At 45.3% G+C, this 27,185-nt stretch overlaps 1 protein-coding gene across 1 annotated transcript; it reads right to left on the reverse strand.

The window, feature by feature from the left end:
- Positions 1–898: 898 nt before the first annotated feature.
- Positions 899–14,850, reverse strand: SH3BP5L (SH3 binding domain protein 5 like). The gene is made up of 7 exons (XM_015071774.3): positions 14,713–14,850; positions 13,629–14,238; positions 6,926–6,988; positions 6,632–6,760; positions 4,525–4,686; positions 3,301–3,474; positions 899–2,727 (listed from the first exon to the last, which is right to left on the reverse strand). The coding sequence occupies exons 2-7, from the start codon at positions 13,809–13,811 to the stop codon at positions 2,257–2,259; spliced, it is 1,182 nt and encodes a 393-aa protein (XP_014927260.2). The 5' UTR covers positions 13,812–14,238; positions 14,713–14,850; the 3' UTR covers positions 899–2,256.
- Between the last annotated feature and the right edge of the window lie 12,335 nt (positions 14,851–27,185).

Below are 27,185 nucleotides of genomic sequence, written 5' to 3' on the forward strand. Positions count from 1 at the left end.
TTCCTCTGGAACTGTGAGAAAAAAATTAATTTGCTGTCAAAAAGCCAGGTTAGGAAAGGCAGTCTCATACGTGGACAGTACCTGGTATGTTCAGAACACAGTGGCTCCTGATGGCCCATCTGCCATCTGAGATCACCAGGGTCACTGCTCTGCCCTCCACCCTGCCCCTCAAGTGTCTTCAGGACACTCATTTCCCATCAGGTTTCCAGTTGACCTGCTCTCCTCCCTAGCAGAGCCTTCTCCATCTCCTGGCTGACCTCCTCCTCACCTGGCCCTTAAATGTTGGCACACTTCTGGTGGTGCAGGTGAGGGTGCTGAATCCAAAGCTTTCGCTCTACACCTCCGTGGCTCCTGAAGTCCTCATCCCTCCCCAACCTGACTCCACTAGATATTTCACAGGCTGTGGGGTCCAAACACATTCAAATCCTTTCTATCCCACAACAGGTCAAACCCTGACTTGAACATCACCTTTTACATGTGTTAAATTTTAATTTCAGATAAACAGCAAAAAAGTTACACTAAGAATGTCATAAACATTGCAGGAGGCAAAGATTATGGTCTATCTGAAATTCAAGTCTCTCAGAACCCCACTTTTGTCCCTCCCCTTCCTTCATGCTCACATCCAGACACATCCAGGATTGGCACCCTCATCTGGTCTGGACCTCCAGTGATTGACAATGTCCTGTCCACCCCACAGACCCTTCCTAGCTTGGCAGGTGGGAGGAAGGGGGGGCATCTCCCCTGCCCTGACTCCCCCATACAAAAAGCACCCCCCCTTTGCCCTGCTCTTCCCCCCTCCCCATCCTCATGCCCTTCCCCTCCCTGACAGGAAGAGTAAACATTACTGTTACATAAACTATTTTATTTAAATAAAATCAGGGGCAGACCCTTTTCTTTCTCTCTCACACTCACTCTCTCACACACACACACACCCCAACACATGCACACACGCTTGCCCACATCCTCCCTCCCTTTCTCCCCTCCACCCATGGCCACCTCAAACCCAGTGGTTCTCATAGTGACCATCTTAGCACAGGGAAACACCCTCCATATGATGGCCCACTCCTCCCAGTTGATGGCAGCAGCATACAGGCCTAGGCACAAGCTATCCTGCCCAGAGTCCAGCTCTCAGACCTCTTAGGGTGGGAAAGGAGGAAGGACCAGTTCTCCCAAGGCACCCAGATCCAGTGTGGCTTCCCTGCTTTTCCTCCCTTACAGCCTGGAGCACCACCAAACCCCTCCCAAAGGAGGGTGGGTCCCTTCACCCTAGGGCAACCCCTCCCTGCATCAGAGAAGGCTCAGTAGCCAAACCTGAACAGTCCCCAAGGGATTCTGGAGTAGGTATTGTCTGATTTGGGGAAGAGAGAGGGAGAGGGATTGAGCACCAAATTCCCTAACTCCACCCAGCAGGAGGGCGCTGAGATTAAGCTCAGTGACCTCCACCCAGAAAAAGTAAACCCAACTCTGCAGCAGGAACCGCGAAGGCCTCAACCATCAGGACCTCATTATGTCTCCACCCCCCAACATGGACCCTGCTAGAGACCCACTAGCACCTTGGCAATGTTAATGGCCCAGCTCAGCTGGGGAAACAACATGCACATGGGAGCCTGTCTGGAGGTGGTGTCCTCTATGTGGACAGTGGGGTTGGGTTTCAACTTCTCTGACACTGGTACCCTTCAAGTCCTTCTTTGTGGCACACACAGCAAAGTGGCTTAGGTAATGAGAAGGGAGCACTGCAGGGAAGTGTAGTGTTTTCCAGAGGCACACAGTCCTACAGTGCATTTTACAGATTACATACAGGCAGGCTAGGACAGAGGCTCTGTAGCATCCCTAGGCCCCCTTGGGAGATGGGGAGGTGGGAGGGACACCTGTCTATTGCCTCAAACCAGGGGGCCAAGATGTCAAAACTCAGGTCCCACATCCACCTTCTCCAGTGGGCTACCCTGTACCTTCTAGACCAAGTTCCCTGAGGGGAAAGCCAGACAGATGGAAGGAAAGCAGAAAGGGGGCAGTGAAGAACATCAGACCAAGAGGAGCTAGCAGGGGGAGGGCAAATGTGAGAGCCATAGAAAAAGCCTTCTGAAGGGGTAAGGCAAAGAGAGCTGCCACCTGCAAAGAACTGGGGGAGGAGGGAGAGAAATTCACCAGAGACAAGAGCCAACCTGACCTCTCCAAGGGAAGCAAGGACCTGAGGACAGGGAGCTTGGAGCCCTACATGGGCCAATGGTGGTAGGAACCAGCCACCCTGAGCATGAACTACAGGCTGATGCTGCGCTGGTGGCGGCCCCCACGGCCCCCGCCATCACTGCCCCAGCGCCCCCCACTCCGGGAACCCAGCTCCTGGCCATCCAGACTGGTGTGGTCTGAGAGGCCCCGCAGGTGCTCCACAGAGTCACACTTCTGCAGGTCTGAGGCCACTGTGCGTAGGCTCAGCAGGCTCAGTGTGTCTGTGTCAGGGGCAGGGCCAGGCCCCAGGCTACTGCCCTCCTCCAGCACCCCGCCTTCAGCCCCTTCTATGATACCACTGTCTCCATCCTCGCCACCATCAGGCCCGGCCTCTGCCCCCACAGGGGAGGAGCGCCGCTGGCCAGGGGCATGAGGGGGCTGGCCCCGGCGCCGGGCATGGATCTGCTCGCTGATCTGCTCCAGGTTGCGCAGGGCAACTGAATAGCGAGTCTTGGCCTGGGCCACCTGTTGCTCCAGCTCTGTCACCTTGGCCTTGTGCTCCTGCAGAGGGAGGAACAAAGTGAGGTGACCCACTGGCCAACTGTCTGTGGCTCCTGGAGCGGAGTCCCTTCAGCTCCACTCAGCACTTTCCACTGGTGCCTCCTTTCCCGGACTCTTAGGCCAGCTCACCATCCAACACAAACCTGCAGTGCTCCACCCCACCCAGCCTAGCCCCTCTTCATTCTTCTCTTCTTCCTCTTTCCCAGCAGTATCACCCTGCTCTTGGCCTTACAAGACCTTCCTCCCAAGTCTTCATTCCCACCCACTCCTCCTCTCCCCATGGTTCCCTTTCCCTATCTGGCCAGTTCCTCATCCCCATTCTCCCTGGTTTCCCCTGATTCCCACTTTTTCTCATTTACTTCCTTTTAACTCCATTCTCTACCAGGACCCATTCCCCAAGCCCAACTCCCACTCCTAGGTATCATTCTTAGCATATGTACCTCCACCTGGGCCACCACACTGGTCTGTCAGATGGACCAGAGAGGCACTGGCATCCCCTCTAACTGCCCTCACTCTCCATGCCTACCCCCTTCCTGCCTATTCACACACTCTCCCCCACCCCCACTGCCTTACCTCCAGAATCTGGCTGAACTGGGCCTTGAGCTCAAAGTAGGGGCGGCTCTTGCCAATGGCCCGCCGGAGAGTCTTCTGCAGGGCCTGGACCCGAGCTTCAGCCTGCTGGCACAGCCGAGTCACCCGCTGATGTTCCCGCTCACCACGAAGCCGCTCCTCCTCTGCCTCATTCACCTGGCCATACATTCACCAGGACATACATCACTGACCTAGGACCCATGTTCTTGCCTCTCAAGACATGACCATCCTTCAGGATCTGACATCTGCTGCTAGAGACTAAATGTTTATCTCTCTCCTCCCCCCCAAAAAATTCATGTTGCAATCCTCACCCCTAAGGTGATGGTACTGGAGGTGATTAGGTTATACAGGTGGGAGCACTCAAAAAATAAATAAATGGGATTAGTGTCCTCACAAAAGAGTTCCTGGAGAGCTCTCACTCACTCCTTCCACCTCGCAAGGTCACAGTGAAAAGACTGCCAGCTGTCTAGGAACCAGGAAGCAGGCCTTCACCTGGTACCAAATCTGCCTGCACCTGATCTTCCTAACCTGCAGAGCTGTGAGAAATAAACTTGCTTAAGCCACTCAGTCTATGTTATTTTTCATTTAACAGCCCCAGTGGACTGGAGCTGATGCCAGGGATCCTCCCACTCCCCAGTCTTCTGGGAGTAGCTTAGAAATGATACATACATGCGAGAGTAGCTTAGAAATGATACATACATGTGAGAAATAAACTTGCTTAAGCCACCTAGTCTATGTTATTTTGTTGTAACAGCCCCAGTGGACTGGAGCTGATGCTAGGGATCTTCCCACTCCCTAGTCCCCTGGGAGTAGCTTAGAAATGATACATAAATTACACTTCAAAAATCACGGTACACTAGCAGAGCCCAAAAGTAAGAAAAGGAGAACATTCTGAACATAGAAGTGAGGGGTCACAGCTAAATGTAACAAAATGTGAGTGTTGAATCTTGAGAATCCAGGGGGTGGATCAACTGGGGGTCAGTCCCATACCTGGATGCAAAGGTTCAAGAAGAGCCCAGAGAGACATTCCTAAGTCAGAAGGAAATGTAAATGGAGGCCAAAAAAGGGCAGAGAGGAAGGAAAAGGTTTTGCCTGAAACATAATCAAAGCTGAGGGAGGGCTGGAGGGTAGAAGAAAGGAAGAAAGAGGGAGATGGGATGAAAGAATAGCCAAAGAAGTACCAGAACCGGAGGAGACCTGGCTCACCTTGCAGGTGGCATGGTTGAGCATCTCCTGCCATGTGGGGTCCAGCCGGTTCTTGTCAGCCATGACACCCTGCTCAGCCACAAACACCATCTCCCGGGCAGCATTGTGCATGCTCACGGCCCGCTCATACCGCAGCGCTGCCTTCTGTGTCTCTTGCTGGGCCTGGAAGACGGGACCATCAGGATGGGGAGCCCCAAGGGACCCCCACCGCCCATGGAGACCCATCCTGGATGAGGACAAGAGGAGGAAGGCCCAGTGCAATATCAGCTTCACTTCCCAAACTGCACTACGGATAAATTCCAAAGAAGCAACATTCCATAAAGACTATCTTGTAAGGATATGGCTCAAAAGAAATAAATGCAGAAATAAAGACTGGATGGGGAGCCTGGTGGCTCAGTTGGTTAAATGTCCAACTTGGGCTTGGGTCATGATCTCACGGTTTATGGGTTCGAGCCCCACATTGGGCTCTGCACTGACAGGTCAGCCTGCTTTGGATTCTGTGTCTTCCTCTCCCTCTCTGCCCCTCTCCCACTTGTGTTCTCTCTCACAAGTAATAAACTTAAAAAATAAACTTAAAAAAAAAGGACTGGAAAATGATACTGCCACTGCAGGGTGAATGTGTGAAACCCAGCACTCTCAAAGGCCACTGGCCTGTGCTCTAGGGAGAACAAAGAAAGATCCACCCCACTTTAGTTTGAAGGTGGTGAATGATTTGGACCAAGTCTCACAGAGAGTACACCCCTGAGACCATCACCTCCAGTCCAGCCTGTAAGCTGAAGGAAATAAGACAAGTGTTCTGAGATACTCATTACATCCATGCTTACCAAACATGAAACTGGAAACAAACCTAAGTTTTCAATTATAGGGAAGTGATTAAGTGTATAATAGAACATTAATAACAATAATAATATGAGGAAATGTTAAGCAGCTTTTAAAAATGATAGCATGGATGTATATTTATTGACATGGAAATATGTAAATAAGTAAAATAAAGGAAGAAAAATAGCACGTATCATAAATCTCATTTTGGCAGGATATACACACACCCAAAAATCAAGGGGTTATCTGTATTGTATTAATTACATTTTTTATTTTCTCTATTTTATGATGCTTTCACATCCTGGGGTTTTCCTAGGGCTAATTCCTAGAGATACTAAACTCCTCTGTGAGCATACTTTTCAAATGCAAACCAACCAATCCAAAGCCCACCACCTCCTTTATCTAACTCTCACACACAAAGCCAATTATTTCCTCTGCCCTACATTAACCCAGGGCCAGGTACCAAAATATAGAAACCACCCCTATAGCTCAGGGCCCACAGTTATTCAAGCTATCTAACTCTAAATTCGATCAAAGTTGCCAGGGGCGCCTGGGTGGCGCAGTCGGTTAAGCGTCCGACTTCAGCCAGGTCACGATCTCGCGGTCCGTGAGTTCGAGCCCCGCGTCGGGCTCTGGGCTGATGGCTCAGAGCCTGGAGCCTGTTTCCGATTCTGTGTCTCCCTCTCTCTCTGCCCCTCCCCCGTTCATGCTAGGTCTCTCTCTGTCCCAAAAATAAATAAATAAATAAACGTTAAGGAAAAAAAAAAATTATTAAAAGTTGCTTACCCTGCCTTACCCATTCCTTCCTATTATAACCGCAATAAAGGCTCTGAGCCAAGTTTTCCTCTCATGTCTTCCGCCTCCTGATCAACCCAAGTGCTTCCCCAGGTGGCCCTAGGTGGTGCGGCATGCTCTTTCTTCTTGGAAATTTTAAGTAATAAACTCTCTTTTCATGGCAGCTGTCTCTGTGTCTTACCATACTTGACTAAAATAAATTCTAGATGCAAAAAATGTGAAACAGGCACATGACAGGATTTGGAGTGATTTTGGTTTTCTTCTCCTTTTATAGTTACTGTTACATTAGAGTCTTCCAATACTGAACCCATTACTTGTGTAAAAAAGGGGGGGAAGGAAAAGGGTAAAGAAATGGAGAGGTGAGCAAAGAAAAGAGACATGAACCAAAGGGAAGAGAAATAACAGAAACCAGAAAGTGTTCTGTGTGACTAGAAGAGTCCAGGGCCAGGCTCTGTTATGCGCCCCTCCTGGAACGTGCATCAGCTAGCCATACCTCCTTAGCAAGCCGCCGAGCCTCATAGTAGGGCCGGGCCTTCTCGATGCAGCTCCCCAAGTGGGAGCCCTGTGTGTTGAGCTTCCTTGCTGACTCCTGCAAGATCCTTCGGTAGGTGGTCCTGGCCTCCTGGCAAAGGGACAGGGACATGGGCAGAAGGAAGGCACATGTGTGGGTCCCAGCCCCTCTCGTTTTTCATACATGCCCCTTCCCCTGCCACTGTATTGAACAGGGAGAAAAGAAGACACCTCCAGAGACTAGCCCAAGGGTGTGGAGAAAAGGATCAACACTCACATCCAGCTGCAGCTCCACCTGGTTGATCTCCTCACTGGCCTGGTTGAGATGCTCTAGCTCCTCCTGCCAAAGAGGGGCAAAGAGTTAGAGCAGTGGGAAAAAGTAGCCTCTTACATGAACCATGTGGGGTGGGAGGGAAAGTCTGCCTGATTAAGGAAGGGAAGAAATGGAGGAAAAGGGCACTGTCAAATGCCTCCGTGCAGGAGACCTAATATACAGTCTCCTGTAATCCTCACAACTTCACCTCCGCCATCAGACAGTAAAACCCCCATTTTAAAGATGAGGAAATCACCATTCAGAGAATAGAACACACACATGCACACAGCAAAGTGGCAGCAAGCCTGCCCTCTCTTCATTAGAACATGTGGCCACCTTCTCTCCGAAATTCCAGCCAACAGAAGTTGCCTTGGAGCTAACAGTCTGTGTTCCTGAGAGAGGAACACTAGGCCAGTCACTCACTACACATTTACTACACACTTATCACAGCTCAGCACCATGACACCCAAGAATTCAGAAAACAAAGAGGCAGAAGCTCCGGACTCAGTAAGAAAAAAGTGGTACAAGGAACTGTAAGAAGCAGGCCTGGTGGGAGCAGCAGGATCACCTACCAGGGCAGGAAGGGCCAGGCAGGACACCCTGAGGACTTGCTCCTAGGCTGGGCCTTGACAGATACACAGAAAAGCACCAGTGACAAGCAGGTGCCCAGAGCAGGCAGCTTGTCAGGTGAGAAGCCGGCAAGGCTGGGGTACATACAGGAGAAAGGATACCAGAACTCTTCCCAATGGCAGGGGGAGCCCCTTAGAGCCTGGCACCACCCAGTCTGTGGTTTAGGAAGGTGGGTCTGAGCAGTATGTGGAAAGTTTACAGTGGCCAGGGAGAAAAAAGTGGAGGCTGTCTGCAGTATTCCAGGTGGGAGAGGACAGGGCGATCCCAAAGAAATGCAGGAAGCAGAATCATGAGGGTCTGGTGGAGGTCAAGATTAGGGAAGATTCCATGGTTCAAGAGACCTCTAGGCCTGCTTGAGCAGTTGACTGACAGAGACCCCAGGTCCTCACACAACAGATTCTGTGGCAGGGAAGGAGAACACTGGGGACAAGTCACCAGACATGGTAGCATAAGGATCTCACTGGCCCTTGGTGCACCTGGGTGGCTCAGTCGGTTGAGCGTCTGACTTCGGCTCAGGTCATTATCTTGCAGTCTGTGAGTTCAAGCCCCACGTCGAACTCTGTGCTGACAGCTTGAAGCCTGGAACCTGCTTCAGATTCTGTGTCTCCCTCTCACTCTGCCCCTCCCCTGCTCATGCTCTCTCTCTCTCTCTGTCTCTCTCTGTCAAAAGTAAATAAATATTAAAAAAAAAAATTTTTTTTTTTTAAAGGATCTCACTGGCCCCAAGGCTAGAGAAAGAAGCAACAGAACCACCTGGGCCTTTCACTGACATGGCAGAGAGTAGGGAGAGGTGCTGGTCTCAAGTATGCTCCCTGTCCTTTCTCAGTCAAGTTCCTGGAGCCCAACATGCCAAGGACACTCCTGAGAAGGATCAATGCCCAGTGAAATGCCTGACACTCAGCTATGGAATCCTCTCCCAGGAGCCCTGCAGACCCTGGACAGGATAGTGGAACCCAGGCTGTGTCTGCCTGCTGCCCATGACCCAGACATAACCTGCACTTGGCAGAGAGCAATGCTGCCATCACTAGCTCTCACACACCTCATGAAAATACACATACCTACAACAATGCAGACACTTCCTCAAAGGAGGCCATAAATTTGGCTCTAAACTTTACAGAGAACTGACATGGGCCTGACATTGAATTTTTAGTATTCTGGCAACTATGTTTTTAAAAAAATGCAAAAGAGGGGCGCCTGGGTGGCTCAGTTGGTTAAGTGTCCAACTCTTCATTTCAGCTCAGGTCATGATCTCACGATTCATGAACTCAAGCCCTGCATCCAGCTCTGTGCCAACAGTGTAGAGCCAGCTTAGGAGTTTCTGTCTCTGCCCTCTCTCTGCCCCTCCCTCTCTCTCTAAGGTGAATAAACTTTAAAAAATGCAAAAGCAAACAGATTAAATTATAATACATTCCATTTAACTCAATGTAGACAAAATATTATAATTTTAATATGTTTTCAACATAAATTATAAAACACTTTTACATTCTTTTTAATCTATGCCCTTGAAATCCTCGTGCATCTGACCCTTAGGGTACATCTCAATTTGGCCAGCAGCATGTGACTCCCACATTGGACATTGTGGGCCTGGACATTGGTGCACATGAGCAACCTGATTACTCACACAACCCAGTGTCCATAAGGTTACAACAAAACACTGTGGAACCATAAGCAGCTGACATGGCTCACAGGAGCCCACAAGAGGCCTGGGGCCAGAGCCAGCACTACCTGACACACAGAGATCAGGGTTTCAGAGTGCCTTCCTAACAAGGACATAGCCTTCAGTGGACAGAATCACCCCAAGGGCTCTCACAAAAGGCAATTCCTGTTAGGGTGAGAGACAACCTCTCCCACCGTGGGCCTAGTCTTCCTCTAGCTTTTTTAGGCCCACAATGGGTTTCAGACTATCTGGGAGATGAAGTGACAGTGCTTTCGCAGCTCTTGCCAGAATATTCTCTTTCTCAACTCGTTCAAATTTGCTAGATAAGAAACAATGGAGTAGGGAATTAGAGGCAGAATTGAAAATGGATCAGGGACCTAACCTTGGATCTGGTTTTCCTGATATTGTGACCACCATCCTAGGGTTAAGGACATCTTCAGATGGATGCCTCAGAGAAGACAGGAGTACCATCAAACTAAAAAAAACACATTCCTGGTGGGAAAAGGACATGCCTCAGGAGGCAATAAACTGATTCTGGAAAACAGAAGGAGGTGGGTAAAGGCCAGCCTGCAACATTCCCATGGGCAAACCAAGGTCCAAGACTGGATCCCACTCAGTTCCATGGCCCAAAGTGCTCCCAGATCATCAAGATCAACAAGATCATCACAGAAATGAATGCCTCTCTACATAAGTTATCCCCACCAGAAAAAGTACGTAAAGGGCTCTGACTGTTGGCAAACAGCAGGAGTAGGCACATCTTTCTAGAAGGGAACTTGCATCCACACAACATTTCCAGCAATTAAAAAAGTCTTTCGATGATGAGGTCTGCCCCTCAGTCACAAAGCTCTAACAGGACAAGGAGACTGGGGACCAGAATAGGATAGATGGTAGGTGAGCAAGGGGGTCGGGGGAGGTGGGGGACAAGCAGGCTGAGGCAGACCCAGGGCAAGGCTAAGCGGGAAGCCAATGAGCACTCAGGGCTCTGTTTTGGGAAGTTGGCAACATAGTACATTTGGCCTGCTCCACCAGGGACTCCTGGCACCTGGCTGAAATGGAAATTTGAATAGGATGAAGTCTGAGTCAGCAGGCATCATCCATCAGTGATCCCACAGCCAGCAGGGAGGGTGACCTTCCCCAGACATGGCAGGCACATTCCCAGGATGCCAGGCCACTGATTCAAAGGCATGGGTGCTCCATCTACAGATGTGCCTGCTCACCTTTTACAGGCTACTAAAACACACAAGCTCATGGTGATACAGGGCCAGGGTGATGCATGGTTCAAGGACTAAGTAAGGGAAATATGATTATCCTGTGAGAGCTAAACGGATACTTCAGATGAGGATGAAGAGGTTGCAAAGTCACTCTGAAGAATCAAAGGAGGAGGTGAGTGACTGTATCCACTCACCTGAAGATGAATGTACCCATCATCACAAAGGGAACTGAGAAGTCACAGGGGAGGAGACCTAGGCCCACCCTAGCACCATCCTCCTTCACTCCTTCCCTCCACTGGGACCCTCTCTCAGAAAGCTGAGGACGAGCCAGAAAGCCTCAGAGAACTATGCTGACCTCAAGACATGGAGACTAAGACAGTGGCCTTCCCTGGGTGATAGCACACTCCAGGTCAGCCTAGAGGTGATCTCCAGCTGGCTTGCCTCCAAATTCCAGAGGTATCCCACCAGACAATGGGGACATGAACTGCCTGCCAAGAAACCCCATTTCCCGTATCAGTAAGAGCCTTCTCCTAAGGGCAACCATTTCTGGGAATCCCAGAAAATACCTGAACAGAGTCCCTAACCTTTGGGATATCCCTGGCTGAGTGGGCACATGTAGACTACATGTTAGAACCATTTCTCACCCCCAATGAGACCAGAATCCACATGTCTGGGCATGGCTCAGGAACAGGTATTTTTATTTTATTTTACTTTATTTTTTGTTTTCTATTTTATTTTTATTTTTAGAGACAGAGAGAGACAACACATGCACACGTGCACGAATGAGGGAGGGGGCAGAAAGAGAGAGAGAGAGAGAAAGAGAGAATATCTTAAGTAGGCTCACAGGACAGAGCCTGATGCAGGATTCAATCTCACAACCCTAGAATCATGACCTAAGCCAAAATCAAGAGTTGGACGCTCAACAGACTGAGCCACCCAGGTGCCCCAAGAACAGGTATTTTTAAAATTCGCTGGTGGATTAAGATGCATCTGTTGGCAGAGAATCACAGAATGCACTGAGAATCCATTTAAAGCACTGAAACAGAGTTACCAGGATAACATGGTCTTGTGTTATAAGAGAGAGGTCCCAATAAGAGGGACCTCAAAAGACACACAGCAATCTCTTTCTTATCTAGAGGAGACCAAACCCAGAAAGGCTGAATGCTGCCAGCTTCCTCCCTGAAGGGTACCCCTCACATCAGGCTGCCTCTTCCACATGGCAAGAAGATGCAGAATCCCTGCTAAGGGCAGAGTACTGGCCCAGCCATCAGTGTGCCATAAAAGGGGGAAGCCTCTACAACAAGACCTTTCCTCCCCACATTACCCACACCATTCCACAATGTGCCTCCCAGTTTAGCAAGAGAGATTATGATCTGCCTGTCCCTCTTGCTCCAATTAACAACACTGCAAGCTCCCTGGAATTAAGGCAAATCTAGGCCTGCTCGATATTCTTCAACCCTCACAGAGCTCTTCTAATAGAACTATGTTCTACTTCTACAATACCAACAACAGCTGGGGAACTGCATTTTTATTTAATTTTAACTGATTTTACTTAAGTAACCACGTGTGGCTAATAGCTACTTTAGTGAACAGCAAAACATGAGAGTGACACTTCGTACTACCGCCTTTGCCTGTGTGGGTGCTGGAAAAATACACAGGAGCAGGAGAGACTGAGCAAAGAAACCACAGTAGATCCTCCCCTGGAGCAGAGCAAGGAATGTTGGGAGAAGGTGTATGAAGCACACCATACAGTCCTCCTCCCAACAGAACAGACAGGGGTCTGTTTCCCAAAATACTACCTCCAAACTTTCACCAAGAGATAAGCAAAAGAGTTGTAACAGAAAAAATCATAGGACTATGTCAGAGCAGAGTGAGCAGTTGTGCAAATAAACTGCACCAACCCCTCACTTTATAGATGAAGTTAGTGAGGCTTAGACATTACATAACTTGCATGAAAATCACAAATCATGAGGCTGGAGGTTGTTTCAATCTCAGGCCAATGTGTTTTTCACTATAACTTACTTCCTCAGTAGATGACAAATCTGTAAAATTAGCAGAAGAAATTGAGCTGTTTTCAATGCAACACCCATGAGATAGGGTGGAAATAAATTACTGACTCATGCCAGTAGATGAATGGCTCCCTGCATCTCCCACATAAGCATGGAGTTCCTCTGCCCAACATCCAGGGAACCCCCACCAAGAGGGCAGGAAGGATGTGAGGACCAGATTTGATTTCTTCTTGACTCACTGAAGCAATCTAATAAAGGTGTGTTGACAGAGAAGCCCAGGAATGCAAGCCCTAAGATGTTCTTGCTCACCTACAGAGGTGTGAGTCACCTCCACATCAGAATCTTGGAGATGCTATGAGACCTTATGGCAGACTGAGCCCCAAACACACAAGCACTTCCTGCCCTCACCTACCCAAGCTGCTTTCCCAGGGAACCCTTCCCAGCCAATGCACGTAAACACTACAATCCCACCTCAGCCGACCATGCATCTCCTCCCCATGGTCTCTGTCCTCACCCACTGCTCCTTCACAAAGATCTGCCCATCCTACCAACTACTAGCCTGTAAACACTCCAAGGCAATAAGTCAGCTTTTCCATTCATTTGGTATAACCAGCATCCTCAGAACTCGGAATCCATATTAAGGACGGACCATGGCTGATACAACTCCATAAACACATCAGATTTCCTTACAGGCCTCCATCTGTTGAGGCGTTGTAAAACATGAAATGTCTCACCCTTTACAGATGTGAACATCCCTGGGAGGCACTAATGAGATGACAAAAGAGAAGATTCAAAAGTGCCTCCCACTCATACCGCATCTCTGGGCCAACAGCCACTTTACTTATTTAGAAAGAATAGTTTTACTCTTCACTGACCGAAATGAGGCCCTGCATCTGAGGCCAATTTGTTGCTTCCCTTTGTCAGTTAAGCCTTCAGCAGCACACCCCAGGCACTCAGGCCCAGGCCTTTCTCTGCACTCCACACACAGCTCTTTTAGAACTTGTCACACTATCCCGCAATGATTTGCTGACAAACTTGTTTTCCTTTCCTGCCCCAGCGCACTGGGGAGAGAATAAATCTAATCCCTCATTTATCAGACAGCTCTTCAGGAAAACTGGAATCTGGGCTCCCTGTCTCTCCTTTCCCTTTAGTTTTCTCACCTGTATTCGAGGATCCAGTTCTTCCTCCTCTCTTGGAGACAATTTGGTCTCACTGCTGTTGTTTCCACCTCTTCCCGGCTCCTCTGCGACCGGGCTCCGAGGGACTTCATCCTCTACAACCTCAGACCGAAGTTCCCCCTGCGGGGTCTCCCGCCCCCCTGGAACCTGCCTGAATTCAGCCATGCTAATGGGGAGAGGGCACAGCCCTATGCACAAGAGAGGACTGACATGGTGGGACCAGGGCCCCAGCTTGGGGCTTCCCGGGCTCCAGGTAACAAGAAGAGTTTCTCTTCTCAAAGGGTGTAAAAAGGGACACGGGAATGACCTCACACTGGGTTAGAGGCCAAGATTCACGTTGTCAGCGGGGTTCCTAAAGCTACAGCCTTGTCGGTGCAAAAGTTCTTCCGTCCCCGTCGCGAGGAGTCCACCAGGAGAAACCCGGAGCAACCGCTCCGAGGCAGGGGGCAAAGGGGGTTTGGATCCTGGGCCGAGGCCTTTGAGGAGTAGCACCATTCGGGAGGGCGGAGGCAGGCGCCTCCAGGCTGTGGTGGCAACTGGAGAGAGAAGGCTGGGCCCGAACCGAGGCTGCGGGATGACAGTCTCTGGGGAGCTGCAAGGGAAACAAAGGCCAAGTACAGGGGCAGCATCAGAACACAGGCCACCAGCCCCTTCCAACCCCTCAGCCTCCCAAGAACTTCACTCTCTTCCTTTCACACCCCGCTATTCTGACCAGCTCCCACCGCGAGTACTTTCCTCAGCCCTCAAGGACTTGAGATCCTACACCTCCCGCGTCCCAGCTCCGCTCGCCCAGCCCCTCCCGATCTGCGCTTTCCAGACTTCCTTCGGATATCTCCCCATCTCCTCCATCCTCCCTTTTCTTCCGCCCTCCCTCACTCCACACCCGCCGGGCTTTGCAATTCACCTAGTAACCCCCCAGCCCCGCCCCCCCTCCTCTCTCCAAACAGGCGGACAATACGAGCCTCCAGGCTCCAACCCCACAATCTTCCTCAGTCCCGAAGACCCTGCCCCCAGACCTCCTACACAACCGGACGCAAAGCCCCGGGCCCCAGACACAGAACCTTACCTCAGTTTACCTTCCCGTACACTGAGCTCCTTCACTGCAAACAATCTTCCCCCTCCCTCCCCGCAACAAGCTAGCTAGTACAACCAAAAGCTACTGGGCCGAGAGGAAGCGGAAATACATCATGCGCTAACAACGCCCTCCAGCCCTTTCGCCCCTCCCCCCACACTCTACTGGCCAGCCGGGCCACGTCTGGATTTCCGTACCTCGTCCCCGCCCGGCGTTTGGTTTCCGGTTTCCGTACAAAATGATGCCCCATGGTACTCATGGTCGCTGCCTGGAGCTGCCTCCAACCCATCTTCCACCCCAGATTAATGATACTGAAATATGAACGTGTTGTGGTGAGAAAAATTAGATCTGGTTATGGAAGTTCGGAGTCCCTTGTGGGTATGGAGGTGGTAGAAATAAAACGAAGATTGGACAATCGCTTTAGTCAGAGTGCTGCCATCTTGTTTTGCGCTCTGCGGCTCTGGCTGCCGGAAAGCTACTTCCGGCCTCGCCCAGGAAGTCAGAAGCGGCGCCAGAAGTGAACTTGTTGGCTTCTGCCGTGGCAGCGGGACGGCTCGGATCCAGGTCAAGCGCACTCTTTATTTGGCACATACGGTCGTTTTGCAGAAGTAACTATTGGTAATCACTTTGGTGAAGTCAGCGAGGTCCTTAGTAACGACGTTTAAACGGACAGCCCTGATAAGTAACCGGTCTCCTCGAGGCTTCCGGCCGGCGCTATCACCGTGACCCCGGCGCTCTGCCTCTCCAGCCCTTCCCGGAGCCGGGCCCTGTCCCGCAGACCATGGTTTCCCTCTTGAGCACTAATTAGAAACCTAGGCAACCTGAATTCCGTGCTTAAAAGCCCGTGAGGAGTTTGTTATATCAATGAAAGGACTTGACCTGAACGACCTGATGGTCACTCCCAGGTATCTCCAGGCAAGGCTACGAGAAAGACTTGAGGATTCACGTTTTGTTTTTGCAAAAGACCTTACTTATCCTAGGTGGAGAAGGCAAATGAACTGAATGTCCTTTCTTCCCTTTGGTTCTCTCTCTGTAGAGCCAAGTATATTCCTTTAAAAGTGGTATTTTTTCCCCCACAAAATTGGAAATTTTATTTTTTTATTTCTACAAGTAGCTTCTTCAGTGAGTCAGCCTGGAGATCTCCGTTAACAGTGTCTAAGTGGACAGGTCTTATGGATAATAACACCTGTCTTCTATCACATTGCTTTTGTTAGTAAGGTAGTCATGAAAATTACACATAGAAATCAGAAACAATGTATTTATTTGTTCTCTGCTAGTAACTTTAATTTTTCTTAAACTGGAGTTTCACTATAATGACTCCCATTTTACCCAACCATCTTCTATCTAATCTAGCCTGAGTTCTCCCAGCCTTTTCTATCCAGTACTGCTCCAGTGTCTGTCAACCTTATACCTTGTCCTACAGCTCCTTTTCCCTGTGCATTGTCATTAGCAATCGTGAGCTGCTTCTAGTTGCCATGTATTTTTCTTGTATTTGGTGGGATAACAACATGAATATATGTAATGCCCAGACTACCCCTAGATCACATCCTGAAAGTCAGTAGCCTCCCTGATGTCTCCACTGGCCTTTCCTGGGGTTAACTCTCGCTGAGACCAAATGTAATATCATGTATTGATTGTAGTATCTACAGCATTATCCAAATGTTTGGATAACGTTTCAAGTAGGAGTAGGTTGGAGAGCAGTGTACACCGGCTTGTTTTATTGAGGCCAGCACAGACATGATGAATTAAAACCTTTTTCTAAAACAGCACCCTCATGTAGACTTTTCTGCAATGATAGAAATGTTCTCTGTCACCCTGAATAATATGGCAGCCTCTAGCCACATGTGGCCATAGAGCACTTAAAGTACAGCAAGTATTATTAAGGAACAGCATTTTAAAATTTAATTCTAATTTAAATAGGGGCATCTGGGTGGCTCAGTTGGTTAAGCATCCGATTTGGTTTCAGCTTAGGTCATGATCTCATGGTTCATGAGTTCGAGCCCCACATTGTGCTCTGTGCTGACAGTGCACAGGCTGCTTGGGATTCTCTGCCTCTCTCTGCCCCTCCTGCTCATGCTGTCTCTGTCTCTCTCAAAATAAATAAACTTAAAAAAATTAATTCTAATTCAAATAGCCATAGATGATTCCATTGGACAGCACAGTTCTAGAGTGTACTTTTTCTATATCTCTTCCAGACACATGTTGAACTTTCGCATCTTCAATACAAAACAAATGTCTCTCTGCTGTCATTCATCTCATCTCTACTTCCTCCTCTCCCATTTACTTCTGCGGTCTGGCTTCTGCTTCTGCCAATGCACAGAAATTGCAGACAAGGTCATCCATGCTCTGAATATCACCAAATGACTGATATCTGATACTGGATTATTTATTCTCTCTCATCCTTCTTTAGCTTCTGAGTCACCCTTGTCCTGGGTTTCCTCTTATTTTTCTGGCCCGTTGATTTATTCTCTTCATGCATTATGTCTTTACTAAGTGTCTAGTATGTGCCAGGATTTTAGGTGATGAGGAAAAGGACACTTGTTCCAGTTTGCATGTAGCTTATAGTCTGTGGTACTCATTTTATAAATCAGTTGACATTCAAACTAGTTGGACTACAACCCAAAAATGTTTTACCTTGTAACGCAGTTTACATATCATTGTGTAACATTTATTTATAAAAAAAGTTTCAGGGAAAGATCTGAAAGGTCTTTACTTAAATTATATGCAAAGTATATTAATATTTTAATGCTAGTGGAGACCTATTCTGCTGATTTCATGACCTGCTAATGTTTGAAAACCTTACCCAAAATGCAAGGGCCTCTGATGCTAGTCTCTGACCATCTCATGCATCCTGCTTTCTCAGAGCCCTCACCTAAGTGTATGGCCCCTATTCATGGCCACTGTTCTTTCCTTGGAAGTCTGTCTCCATCCAGACTCCCCACAGATCACATTCTGAGATCCAGCAGCTTCTCAGACCATTGACCTGTACAAGGGTTGCCTCTCACTGAGTACAAATCTGATTTCATCCTCTTTCCTAAATCCTGCTTCTATATTACTTTGTTGGTGAATGAACCATCTACCCGTTTACCTAGGGTGAGAAACAGAAGACTTCCTAAATGAATCACCCTATCTTTACTCTGTAGTACATTAAGTATCTCAATAGATCTGTTGTCTCCATGTGTTTGTGATTGCTTCAGTTTAGACCTTCCCCACCTCCACTGTAGATAATGTACCTCAAGAGTCAAGTCCATTCTGTACAATAGAACTTTCAGCAATAATAGACATTTCTGTATCTGCACTGCCCAATATAGTTGGTATTCACTAACCATGTGTGGGACTCTTGAAATCTTAAAATGTGGCTAGTGCAACTAAACTAAATTTTTGATGTAAGTTTAAATAGCCATTAAAACTATTTAAATAGCCTTAAGCGTGGGGGCACCTGACGGTTAAGTCAGTGGAGCATGTGACTCTTGATCTTGGGGTTGTGAGTTCGAGCCCCACGTTGGGTGTAGAAATTACTGAAAAATATAATCTTTAAAATAATAAGAGATAGATAGCCATATGTGGCTAGTGACTAACATAGTGGACAGCACAGGTCTACATGATCTCCCCACCACAAGTGCACCCCCTTTCTGTCCCTGACACAGGTAAACAACCAACCAACCCCTGTTGACAAAGTCAGTTAATGAAATATGAAAATACAAAAGCCATATAAAGTCAGTAACACCATCAGTTACTAGGTAGTATAACAAGTCAATTCTTTCTTGGTAAACTAAATTTTCTCAAGCTTTTATTAGTAATTTTTATTTTTAATTTGTTCACAGAAATGCTCTAAATTGCCTTCATTTTTTTTTTTTTAATTTAAAGTCATGTTTGTTAAAATACAGTGTAGTATTGGTTTCAGGAGTAAAATTTAGTGATTCACCACTTGTATATAGCAGCCAGAGTTTATCCCAGCAAGTACCTTTAATGCTCATCACCCATTTAGGGCCATCTCCCACCCAAGTCCCTACATCAACCCTCAGTTTGTTCTCGATATTTAAGAGTCTCATGGTTTGCCTCCCTCTGTTTGTTTGTTTTTAACATTTTCTTTCAAGATTACTTATTTTGAGGGACAGAACACGAGCAGGGGAGGGGCAGAGAGAGGGTGACAGAATCCCAAGCAGGCCCCACGCTGCCAGCACATAGCTTGATGTTGGGCTTGAACCCATGAACCGTGAGATCATGACCCAAGCCAAAATCAGGAGTCAGACACTCAATTGACTGAGCCACCCAGGCACCCCAGCTTCCCTCTGCTTTTATCTTTTTATTTTTCCTACCCTTCCTCTATGTTTATCTGTTTTGTTTCTTAAATTCCACATATGAGTGAGATCATGTGATATTTGTCTTTCTCTGATTGACTTATTAACTTAGCATAATACAGTGTAGTTCCATCTACGTTGTTGCAAATGGCAACATTTCATTTTTTTTGTTGCTGAGTAATATTCCATTGTATATACCACATCTTTTTTAGCAATTCATCAGTCGGTGGACATTTGGATTCCATAATTTGGCTCTTGATAGTGTTGCTATAAACATTGGGGTGTATGTGCCCCTTTGAGTTAGCATTTTTGTATCCTTTGGATAAATACCAGGTAGTGGAATTGCTGGGTAATAGGGTAGTTCTATTTTTAACTTTTGGAGGAAACTCCACACTGTTTTCTAGAGTAGCTGCACCAATTTGCATTCCCACCAACAGGGTAAGAGGGTTCCCCTTTCTCTGCATCCTCTCCAACACCTTTTTCCTGAGTTCTCAATTTTAGCCATTCTGACATGTGAGGTGGTATCTCATTATGGTTTTGATTTGTATTTCCCTGATGATGAATGATGTTGAGCATCTTTTCATGTGTCTGTTAACTATCTGGATGTCGTCTTTGGAAAAGTGTCTATACATGTCTTCTGCCCATTTCTTAATTGGATTATTTGTTTTTTGGGTGTTGAGTTTGATAAGTTCTTTATAGATTTTGGATACCAACCCTTTACCAGATATGTCATTTGCAAATATATTCTCCTATTCCATTGATTGTCTTTTAGTTTTGCTGATTATTTACTTTGCTGTGCAGAAGGTTTTTATCTTGATGAGTTCCCAATAGTTCATATTTGCTTTTGTTTCCCTTGCCTCTGGAGACATTTCTAGTAGGAAGTTGCTGCAGCCGAAGTCAAAGAGGTTGTTAAAGCCTTTGTTCTCCCCTACAATTTTGATGGTTTCCTGTGTTACCGTTAGGTATTTCATCCGTTTTGATTTTCTTTTTGTGTATGGTGTAAGAAAGTGGTCCATTTTAATTCTGCATTTCGCTGTCCAGTTTTCCCAGCACCGTTTGTTGAAGAAACTGTCTTTTTTCCATTGGATATTCTTTCCTGCTTTGTTGAAGATTAGTTGGCCATACATTTATGGGTACATTTCTGGGTTCTCTATTCTGTCCATTGATCTATATGTCTGGTTTTGTGCCAGTACCATACTGTCTTGATGATTACAGCTTTGTGATACAGCTTGAAGTCTGGGATTGTGATGCCTCCTGCTTTGTTTTTCTTTTTCAAGATTACTTTGGCTATTAGGAGTCTTTTCGGATTCCATACAAATGTTAGGATTGTTTGTTCTAGCCCCGTGAAAACTGCTGGTGTTATTTTGATAGAGATTGCTTTGGGTAGTATAGACATTTTCACAATATTTATTCTTCCAACCCATGAACATGGAATGTTTTTGCATTTCTTTGTGTCTTCTTCAATTTCCTTCATAAGCAATGTAGGTTTTCAGAGTAAAGATCTTTTGCCTCTTTGGTCAGGTTTATTCCCAGGTATCTTAAAATTTGGGTGTAATTGTAAATAGAATTGATTCCTTGATTTCTCTTTCTGTTGCTTCATTAATGGAGTATAGCAATGTGACAGATTTTCGTACGTTGATTTTATATCTTGCAACTTTGCTGAATTTATGTATCAGTTCTAGCAGTTTTTTGGTGGAATCTTTTGGGTTTTCCACTTAGAGTATTATGTCCTCTGTGAAGAGTGAAAGTTTTACTTCTTCCTTGCCTATTTGGATACCTTTTATTTTTTTTTTTTTGTTGTCTGATTGCTGAGGCTAAGACTTCCAGTACTATGTTAAACAACAGTGGTGAGAGTAGGTATCCCTGTCCTGTTCCTCACCTTAGGGGGAAAGCTGGCAGTTTTTCCTCATTGAGGATGATAGTAGCTCTGAGTCTTTCCCATATGGCCTTTATGATGTTGAGGTATGTTCCTTCTCTTCCTACTTTTTTAGGGTTTCTATCAAGAAAGGATGTTGTATTTTGTCAAATGCTTTTTCTGTATCTATTGAGAGCATCATATGGTTCTTATCCTTTCTTTTATTAATGAGGTATATCAGGTTGATTGATGTGTAGATATTAAACCACCTCTGCAGCCCAGAAATAAATCCTACTTGATCGTGGTGAATACTTCTTTTAATGTATTGTTGGATTCAAATTGCTAGTATCTTTTTGAGAATTTTGCAACCATGATCATCCGGGAAATTTTTCTGTAATTCTCCTTTTTAGTGGGGTCTTTGTCTGGTTTTGTCACTCATTTTGGCCTCAATGAATGAGTTTGGAAATTGTCCTTCCATTTCTATTTTTGGAACATTCTCAAAAAATAGCTATTACTTCTTTAAATGTTTGGTAAAACTCTTAAGTATTTATGGTTTTTCCATATTTTTCTTTGTGGTTGACTTCAACTTTCATAGCATTGTGGTCTGAAAATATGCATGGTAAGATTTTGATATTTTTGTACTTGTTGAGGGCTGATTTGTGACCCAGTATGTGATCTATTCTGAAGAATGTTCCATTGCACTCAAGAAGAATGGGTATTCTGCTGTTTTAGGATGAAATGGTCTGAATATATCTGTTAAGTCAATCTATCTGGTCCAGTATGTCATTCAAAGTCATTGTTTCCTTATTGATTTTCTACTTAGATGATCTACCCCTTGCTGTAAGTGGGATATTAAAGTCCCCTACTATTGTTTTATTATCAATAAGTTTCTTTATGTTTGTTATTAATTGAATTTAGACCTAAAAATTGAAAGTGAGGGGATGGAGAACCATCTATCATGCTAATCGACATCAAAAGAAAGCCAGAGGAGCTGTAGTTATTTCAGACAAACTAGATTCAAAGACTGTAACAAGAGGTAAAGAAGGGCATTATATCATAATTAAAGGGGCTATCCATCAAGAAGATCTAACAATTATAAATATTTACGCCCCCAACTTGGTAGTACCTTCATCTTTAAAAGCTTTTTTTTTTTTTTTTTTTTTTTTTTAGTTTGTTTTCTACCAACAGAAACTACCTTTCTAGGTTCTTTGATTTTTTTTTTTCCCTACCATCAGTCAAATCTTTAATAAATACCACCATCTGCTAATTAAACATACTAGCTTACTAATGTGTAGTGACAGAAGGCAGATCAGTGGTTTCCTCGGGGAGACGTAGGAGGGAGTACAAACTGGTACACAGAAACTTGTGGGTAGAGGATGTGTTGTCTATCTTGATTGTAGTGAGAATTTGATTTGTGTATACATATGTCAGGACTTTTCCAATTGTACATTTCACAGCACAGAGTACTGACCACTGTAAGATCACAACAAGCTACTGGGGACCTGTTCAAATTGTACATTTCAATATGTGAAATTATGTATGTCAATTATACTTCAATAAAGCTGTTTTTTTAAAAATTTAGTTGGAAACTTGCTCCAGGAAACACATAATGTAAAATTTGCCAATAAATGTTAATTAAAGGGATAGCCTATATTACTAAAATCCCTGAATTATTTTTACCCTTATTAAACCTTTTGGGTTTTTGAGAAATAAATTATTTTTCCCTTAACTTATCTCATTTAATAATAAAAACAGCAAACACATATTCAATGTTAACCTTGTACCAGGCACTGTTCTGAGTGGGTTTATATCTATCATTGTTCCTCCCAACAACTAACTGAAGTATACTGTGCCTCCATTTTCCAGTTGAGGAAATTGAAGGTCTAGCAGTTAAATAACTTGCCCAAAATCATATTTCTGGTAAGGCAATATTCAGACCGGCCAGGCCCTTAGTCACAATAATGTACTGCCTCAAGCTTTGTACAGATAAGTATTTAACATTTAAAATATTTTTGGTAACATATTATATGTTAAGTTTAAATGTACTCTAAATTTTAAATGACTCAATCTGTGAAAGTAACCAAAATCAAAATATTCTCTGAAGATGCTGCATATTTGCATGCGATATTATTATTTACTATTTATGTTCCTAAACTGCCTTTAAGTGGTTTCAGTCAGGGGTGTCTGGGTGGCTCAGTCACGAAGCATCCAATTTCAGCTCAGGTCACAATCTCATTGTTTATGAGTTTGAGCTCCACACTGGGCTCATAGCTGTCAATGCAGAGCCTGCCTTGGATCCTCTGTCTCCCTGTCTCTGTCCTTCCCCTGCTCACACACTCTCTCAAATATAAACACTTTTTTAAAAATTAAAAATGATTTCAGTCATAAAACCTGATTTTATCCTTACCTTGTATTTTACTTTCAAACTAATTTTCCCCTAGAAGTTATGCCTCATAATTTTAAGCTCATTTTCTATATCTTATTTTGTGAACCAGTGATTCCTACATGTGAGTTTTGAACATAATTTTTATATGACATAACTTGTTGTTTAGCAGTGAGCATTAAGGACTAAGGAAGTCCATCACTGGGGAGCCTGGGTGGCTCAGTCAGGTGTCTGAGTTCAGCTCAGGTCATGATCTCACAGCTCCTGGGTTCAAGCTCAGGGTTGGGCACTGTTCTGACAGCTCATAGCCTGGAGCCTGCTTCGAATTCTGTCTCCCTCTCACTCTCTGCCCCTCCCCTGCTTGTGCTCTTGCTCTCTCTCTCTCTCTCCTCTCTCTTTCCAAAAAAAAAAAAAAAAAAAAAAAAAAATCATCACTAAGGACCAGTGACCAGGACATCATTAAAGAATGGGGAAAAGCTGTATTTTAAAGAAAATTGATCTTTAAATATCCAGTTTACCTATATCTAGTGTACTAGGGCTTTTCACAATTAGTTTCCCTGCATAAATGTAAAAATAAGCAGCAGCCTCTGATTGAGTCATTATTGAATCAGTGCCTGAGACCTTAAAGTTGGCCGCAGACTTTAAGCACCACAACCTTCAATAATTTTCTATTAAAAGTGCTGTTTAATTTAAAAGACATTTAATCCTCTGGGCAGATCATTAAAATTAATATACATTTTATTGGTACAATTTGTAAGTTTTCCCTCATTTTCCTATTTCCTGAAATCCATTTTTTTAAATGTTTATTTTTTGAGAGAGAGAATGTGAGCAGGGAAGGGGTAGAGAGAGAGACAGAGACAGAATCCAAAGCAGGCTCCAGGCTCTGAGCTGTCAGCACAGAGTCCGATGCAGGGCATAAACCCACGAGCACCGAGATCATGACCTGAGCTGAAGTTGGATGTTTAACTGACTGAGCCACCCACACATCCCTCCTGAAATCCATTTTGATCTGACTTTGCAATATGTTTGCAACTTGAAATTAATAAAAATCCTCCTTGCTTAAAAAAATAAAATCTGCAGTTGAGAATCATATTAGGTTGATCCATTCTTTCCTGTTTTCATTCTAGATTGTTGTATTTAACTTTTCTATACTTGGTTCTTTCCACTATTGGTAAACTGTGTCAGTTGACATTTGTGGAGTTGTTAGGGAAGCAACAGAAGCTGTCATGTTCTAGAGGCCAATGTTTTCATTGTAAATGGGACTGAAATTGGAATACTTCAAATAAAATCATTCTATATAGTAACACAGGAACAAAATGAAATTGAAACTATTCTCAGGCTTTATATCACTAGTAACAGCAAGCTTTCCAAATTTGATTTGTTTAGGCTTACATTTCAAACAAGGATTTGAAATAGTGGTCTATATCCTTAACTCTGCTTACTTACCTTTCACTTGCCTCTCAAACTGCAAAGTTGAGCATGTGCTGCATACCCACGACAAATATTCAGTAGTTTTTTTTCTTTTTTAAGTTTGTTTATTAGCAAGCTGAGGAGGGGCAGACAGAGGGAGAGAGAGAATCCCAAGCAGACTCCACACTGCCAGTGCTGAGCCTGATGTGGGGCTTGAACCAACAAACCATGAGATCATCACCTGAGCCAAACACTTAACCAACTGAGCCACCCAGGCACCCCAATATTCAGTACTTTTACTCCCCTCTTCCCTATCTCTCTTCTTAAACTATTGACAGTGCCTTTTAGTCAAAACCAGTGGACTGATGTTGCCATGACATTATTGGAGTTTTGCAAGCATTGGGCACTCACCACCATTTCCTCACATGGGATCCAAAACCTCACCCTGTCTTGACCCTCTTTTTTCTCAAACTCTTTACTGATTGCCCAGTCTACAGCTGCCTCCTTTGGAGACTGGTGCTCCAGGGTTCTACCCTCAGTCTTCTTGTCCACACACAGGGAAATGTCATCCACTCTCATAACTTAACTTTTTCACCTCACCTCCTAGTCTTTAAAAACTCTAATGCACTACTGCTCCCTGCTGCCAAGTGAGAGAAGCCCAAACTCTTGAGCATGGCATAGATTCTTCTAACCATACAGTAAGGGCACATGATGGGCACATTTCTATATCCCCATTGTCCAGCCAAGTGAAACTCCACGAGCCCTCGATAAAGTTTTGTGGGAGGAAGGATTCCTCTAATTAAGCCAAATTTGAGTTTCCTCTTTCAAAATCTCCACCCCCTCAATTTCCTAGAATTCTTGCCCTACCCCACTCAGCAGCCTCCACAGGATTTTGACTTACATCTACTTACACTCTGTCTTCAGTCTAGAGCAAAACTTTCCTGCTCATCCCATCTCTCTGTCCCAACCCAATCCCAGCATCTACATTAGCAGAAAGCTGCCAGTGCATGGAAATGATCATCACCATCAAAATGGTGATACAAAATCTTGGCTACATGTTAAATCTATGAAGTTTGCTGATGACCTATAGCAGAATTATGCCATTCTTCCCGTTCTAGTTTTATACCACTTCACACTTGACATACGATGGGAAGGCAGAGTCTGGAGGTCCTCAAAAGACTATTTCTCTTTTGTTTCTAACACTCAACTCAGTTCCTTGAACGTAAGTGGACATTCAGAAAAGTGCACTCAGTAAGACTGCACTCAAGCTTACAATTTACCAGGGAAGATAAGCACATAATTCTAAAGTGTATGGTAAATGATAGTAAATACAGACCATGTCGTATGCCTCTTGTGGCCTGTAAGGACAACAAATTTTCAATAAATCCTTACAGAGTTTCTGGATGAACAATTCTAGTGTGCAGTGTAATGACTCCCACAGGAAACAAAACTCCACTGCCCTGCACTTTTCTCCATTGAGTTCTTTCCTCCATAGCTACACAAAAGAAAGCTGTCTAATCCACACTGCTTTTACATGACAGTTTGTCAAATTTTGTGTACAGTCATCATGAACAGGTTTCTCTTTGCAGGTTAAATATCCCCAGCCCTTTCAATTATGTAAAGTATTTATCACTATCCTAGTCACTACTCTGGAATTGACTGTGTCAATGTCCCTTAAACACATGTCATCAATGCTGAATAATGAATTCAGAAATGTCCTAATTAATCCATTTCTCAGGCTTGAAAGGCTTTGGAATTATTCTCAACTAGTCATCTTCTACATAACATTACCTTATCTGCATATGGCACTTTACAGCAGGCACATTTTCCTCTTCTACTTCTCCCACATCTATCTCTTCCTGGTTCAGGCTCATCACCCCAGTGGACATCCTGTGTCCATTTTTTTGCTTCCTTGCCTGCTGCTGCCATACCTGTACTCCTTACACAATACTGTCATATGTGGGTCAGCAAACACTCATTGAGCATCTATGATGTGCAGTGCTCATGCTTCAGGGCATTGCTTATGAGTAGAACAAGGCCTGTCCTTTAACTGTGGAGATGACAGCCTTCATCTGACTATACCACTGTAGAGGGTTGCATTGCAGCATGGGTGCACCCAGGATTGAGGGTGAAGAGGAGCATCCCGCCATAGGATGGCATTTGACTAAACTTTTAAGAATGGTTGCAATTAAAAGCAGAAGAGCATTCCGGTCTGAACCAGGGGGTAGGGCATCAAGAGTCTAAATGTACACTGATTTAAGGAGCTCCTGAGCAGAGTAGAGGGACAGAAGCTCTGGATGTGTAGCAGAATGAGCAGTAGTACTGAGTGTCCGTGAAAGGAAGATTAGAGCGGGTACCATTCTCGGTAGTCTGTTCTGGATGATCGGTAGCCTGGAAGAGGGGACTGTTATGCTCCCACTTCCATTCATTTCCAGAAATCAGTTGGCACTTCCATCTCTCAGTGGTTGAAGTCTCAACATTTGGACAGGAAGCTCTGCCTAGCAGCTCTTGAAGAGGT

The sequence above is a fragment of the Acinonyx jubatus genome, chromosome A1 (genome assembly GCF_027475565.1).
Source record: "Acinonyx jubatus isolate Ajub_Pintada_27869175 chromosome A1, VMU_Ajub_asm_v1.0, whole genome shotgun sequence".
NCBI lineage: Eukaryota > Metazoa > Chordata > Mammalia > Carnivora > Felidae > Acinonyx > Acinonyx jubatus.

What these genes read in the sequence shown, in the direction of transcription:
- SH3BP5L (XM_015071774.3), bottom strand. Translation starts at nt 13,811, where the DNA reads ATGGCTGAATTCAGGCAGGTTCCAGGGGGGCGGGAGACCCCGCAGGGG. An exon ending in AACTGGATCCTCGAATACAG is followed by an intron (nt 6,989 to 13,628) that starts GTGAGAAAACTA and finishes CCTCTTTGGCAG; the next exon opens with GAGGAGCTAGAGCATCTCAA. An exon ending in TCAACCATGCCACCTGCAAG is followed by an intron (nt 3,475 to 4,524) that starts GTGAGCCAGGTC and finishes ATGTATGGCCAG; the next exon opens with GTGAATGAGGCAGAGGAGGA.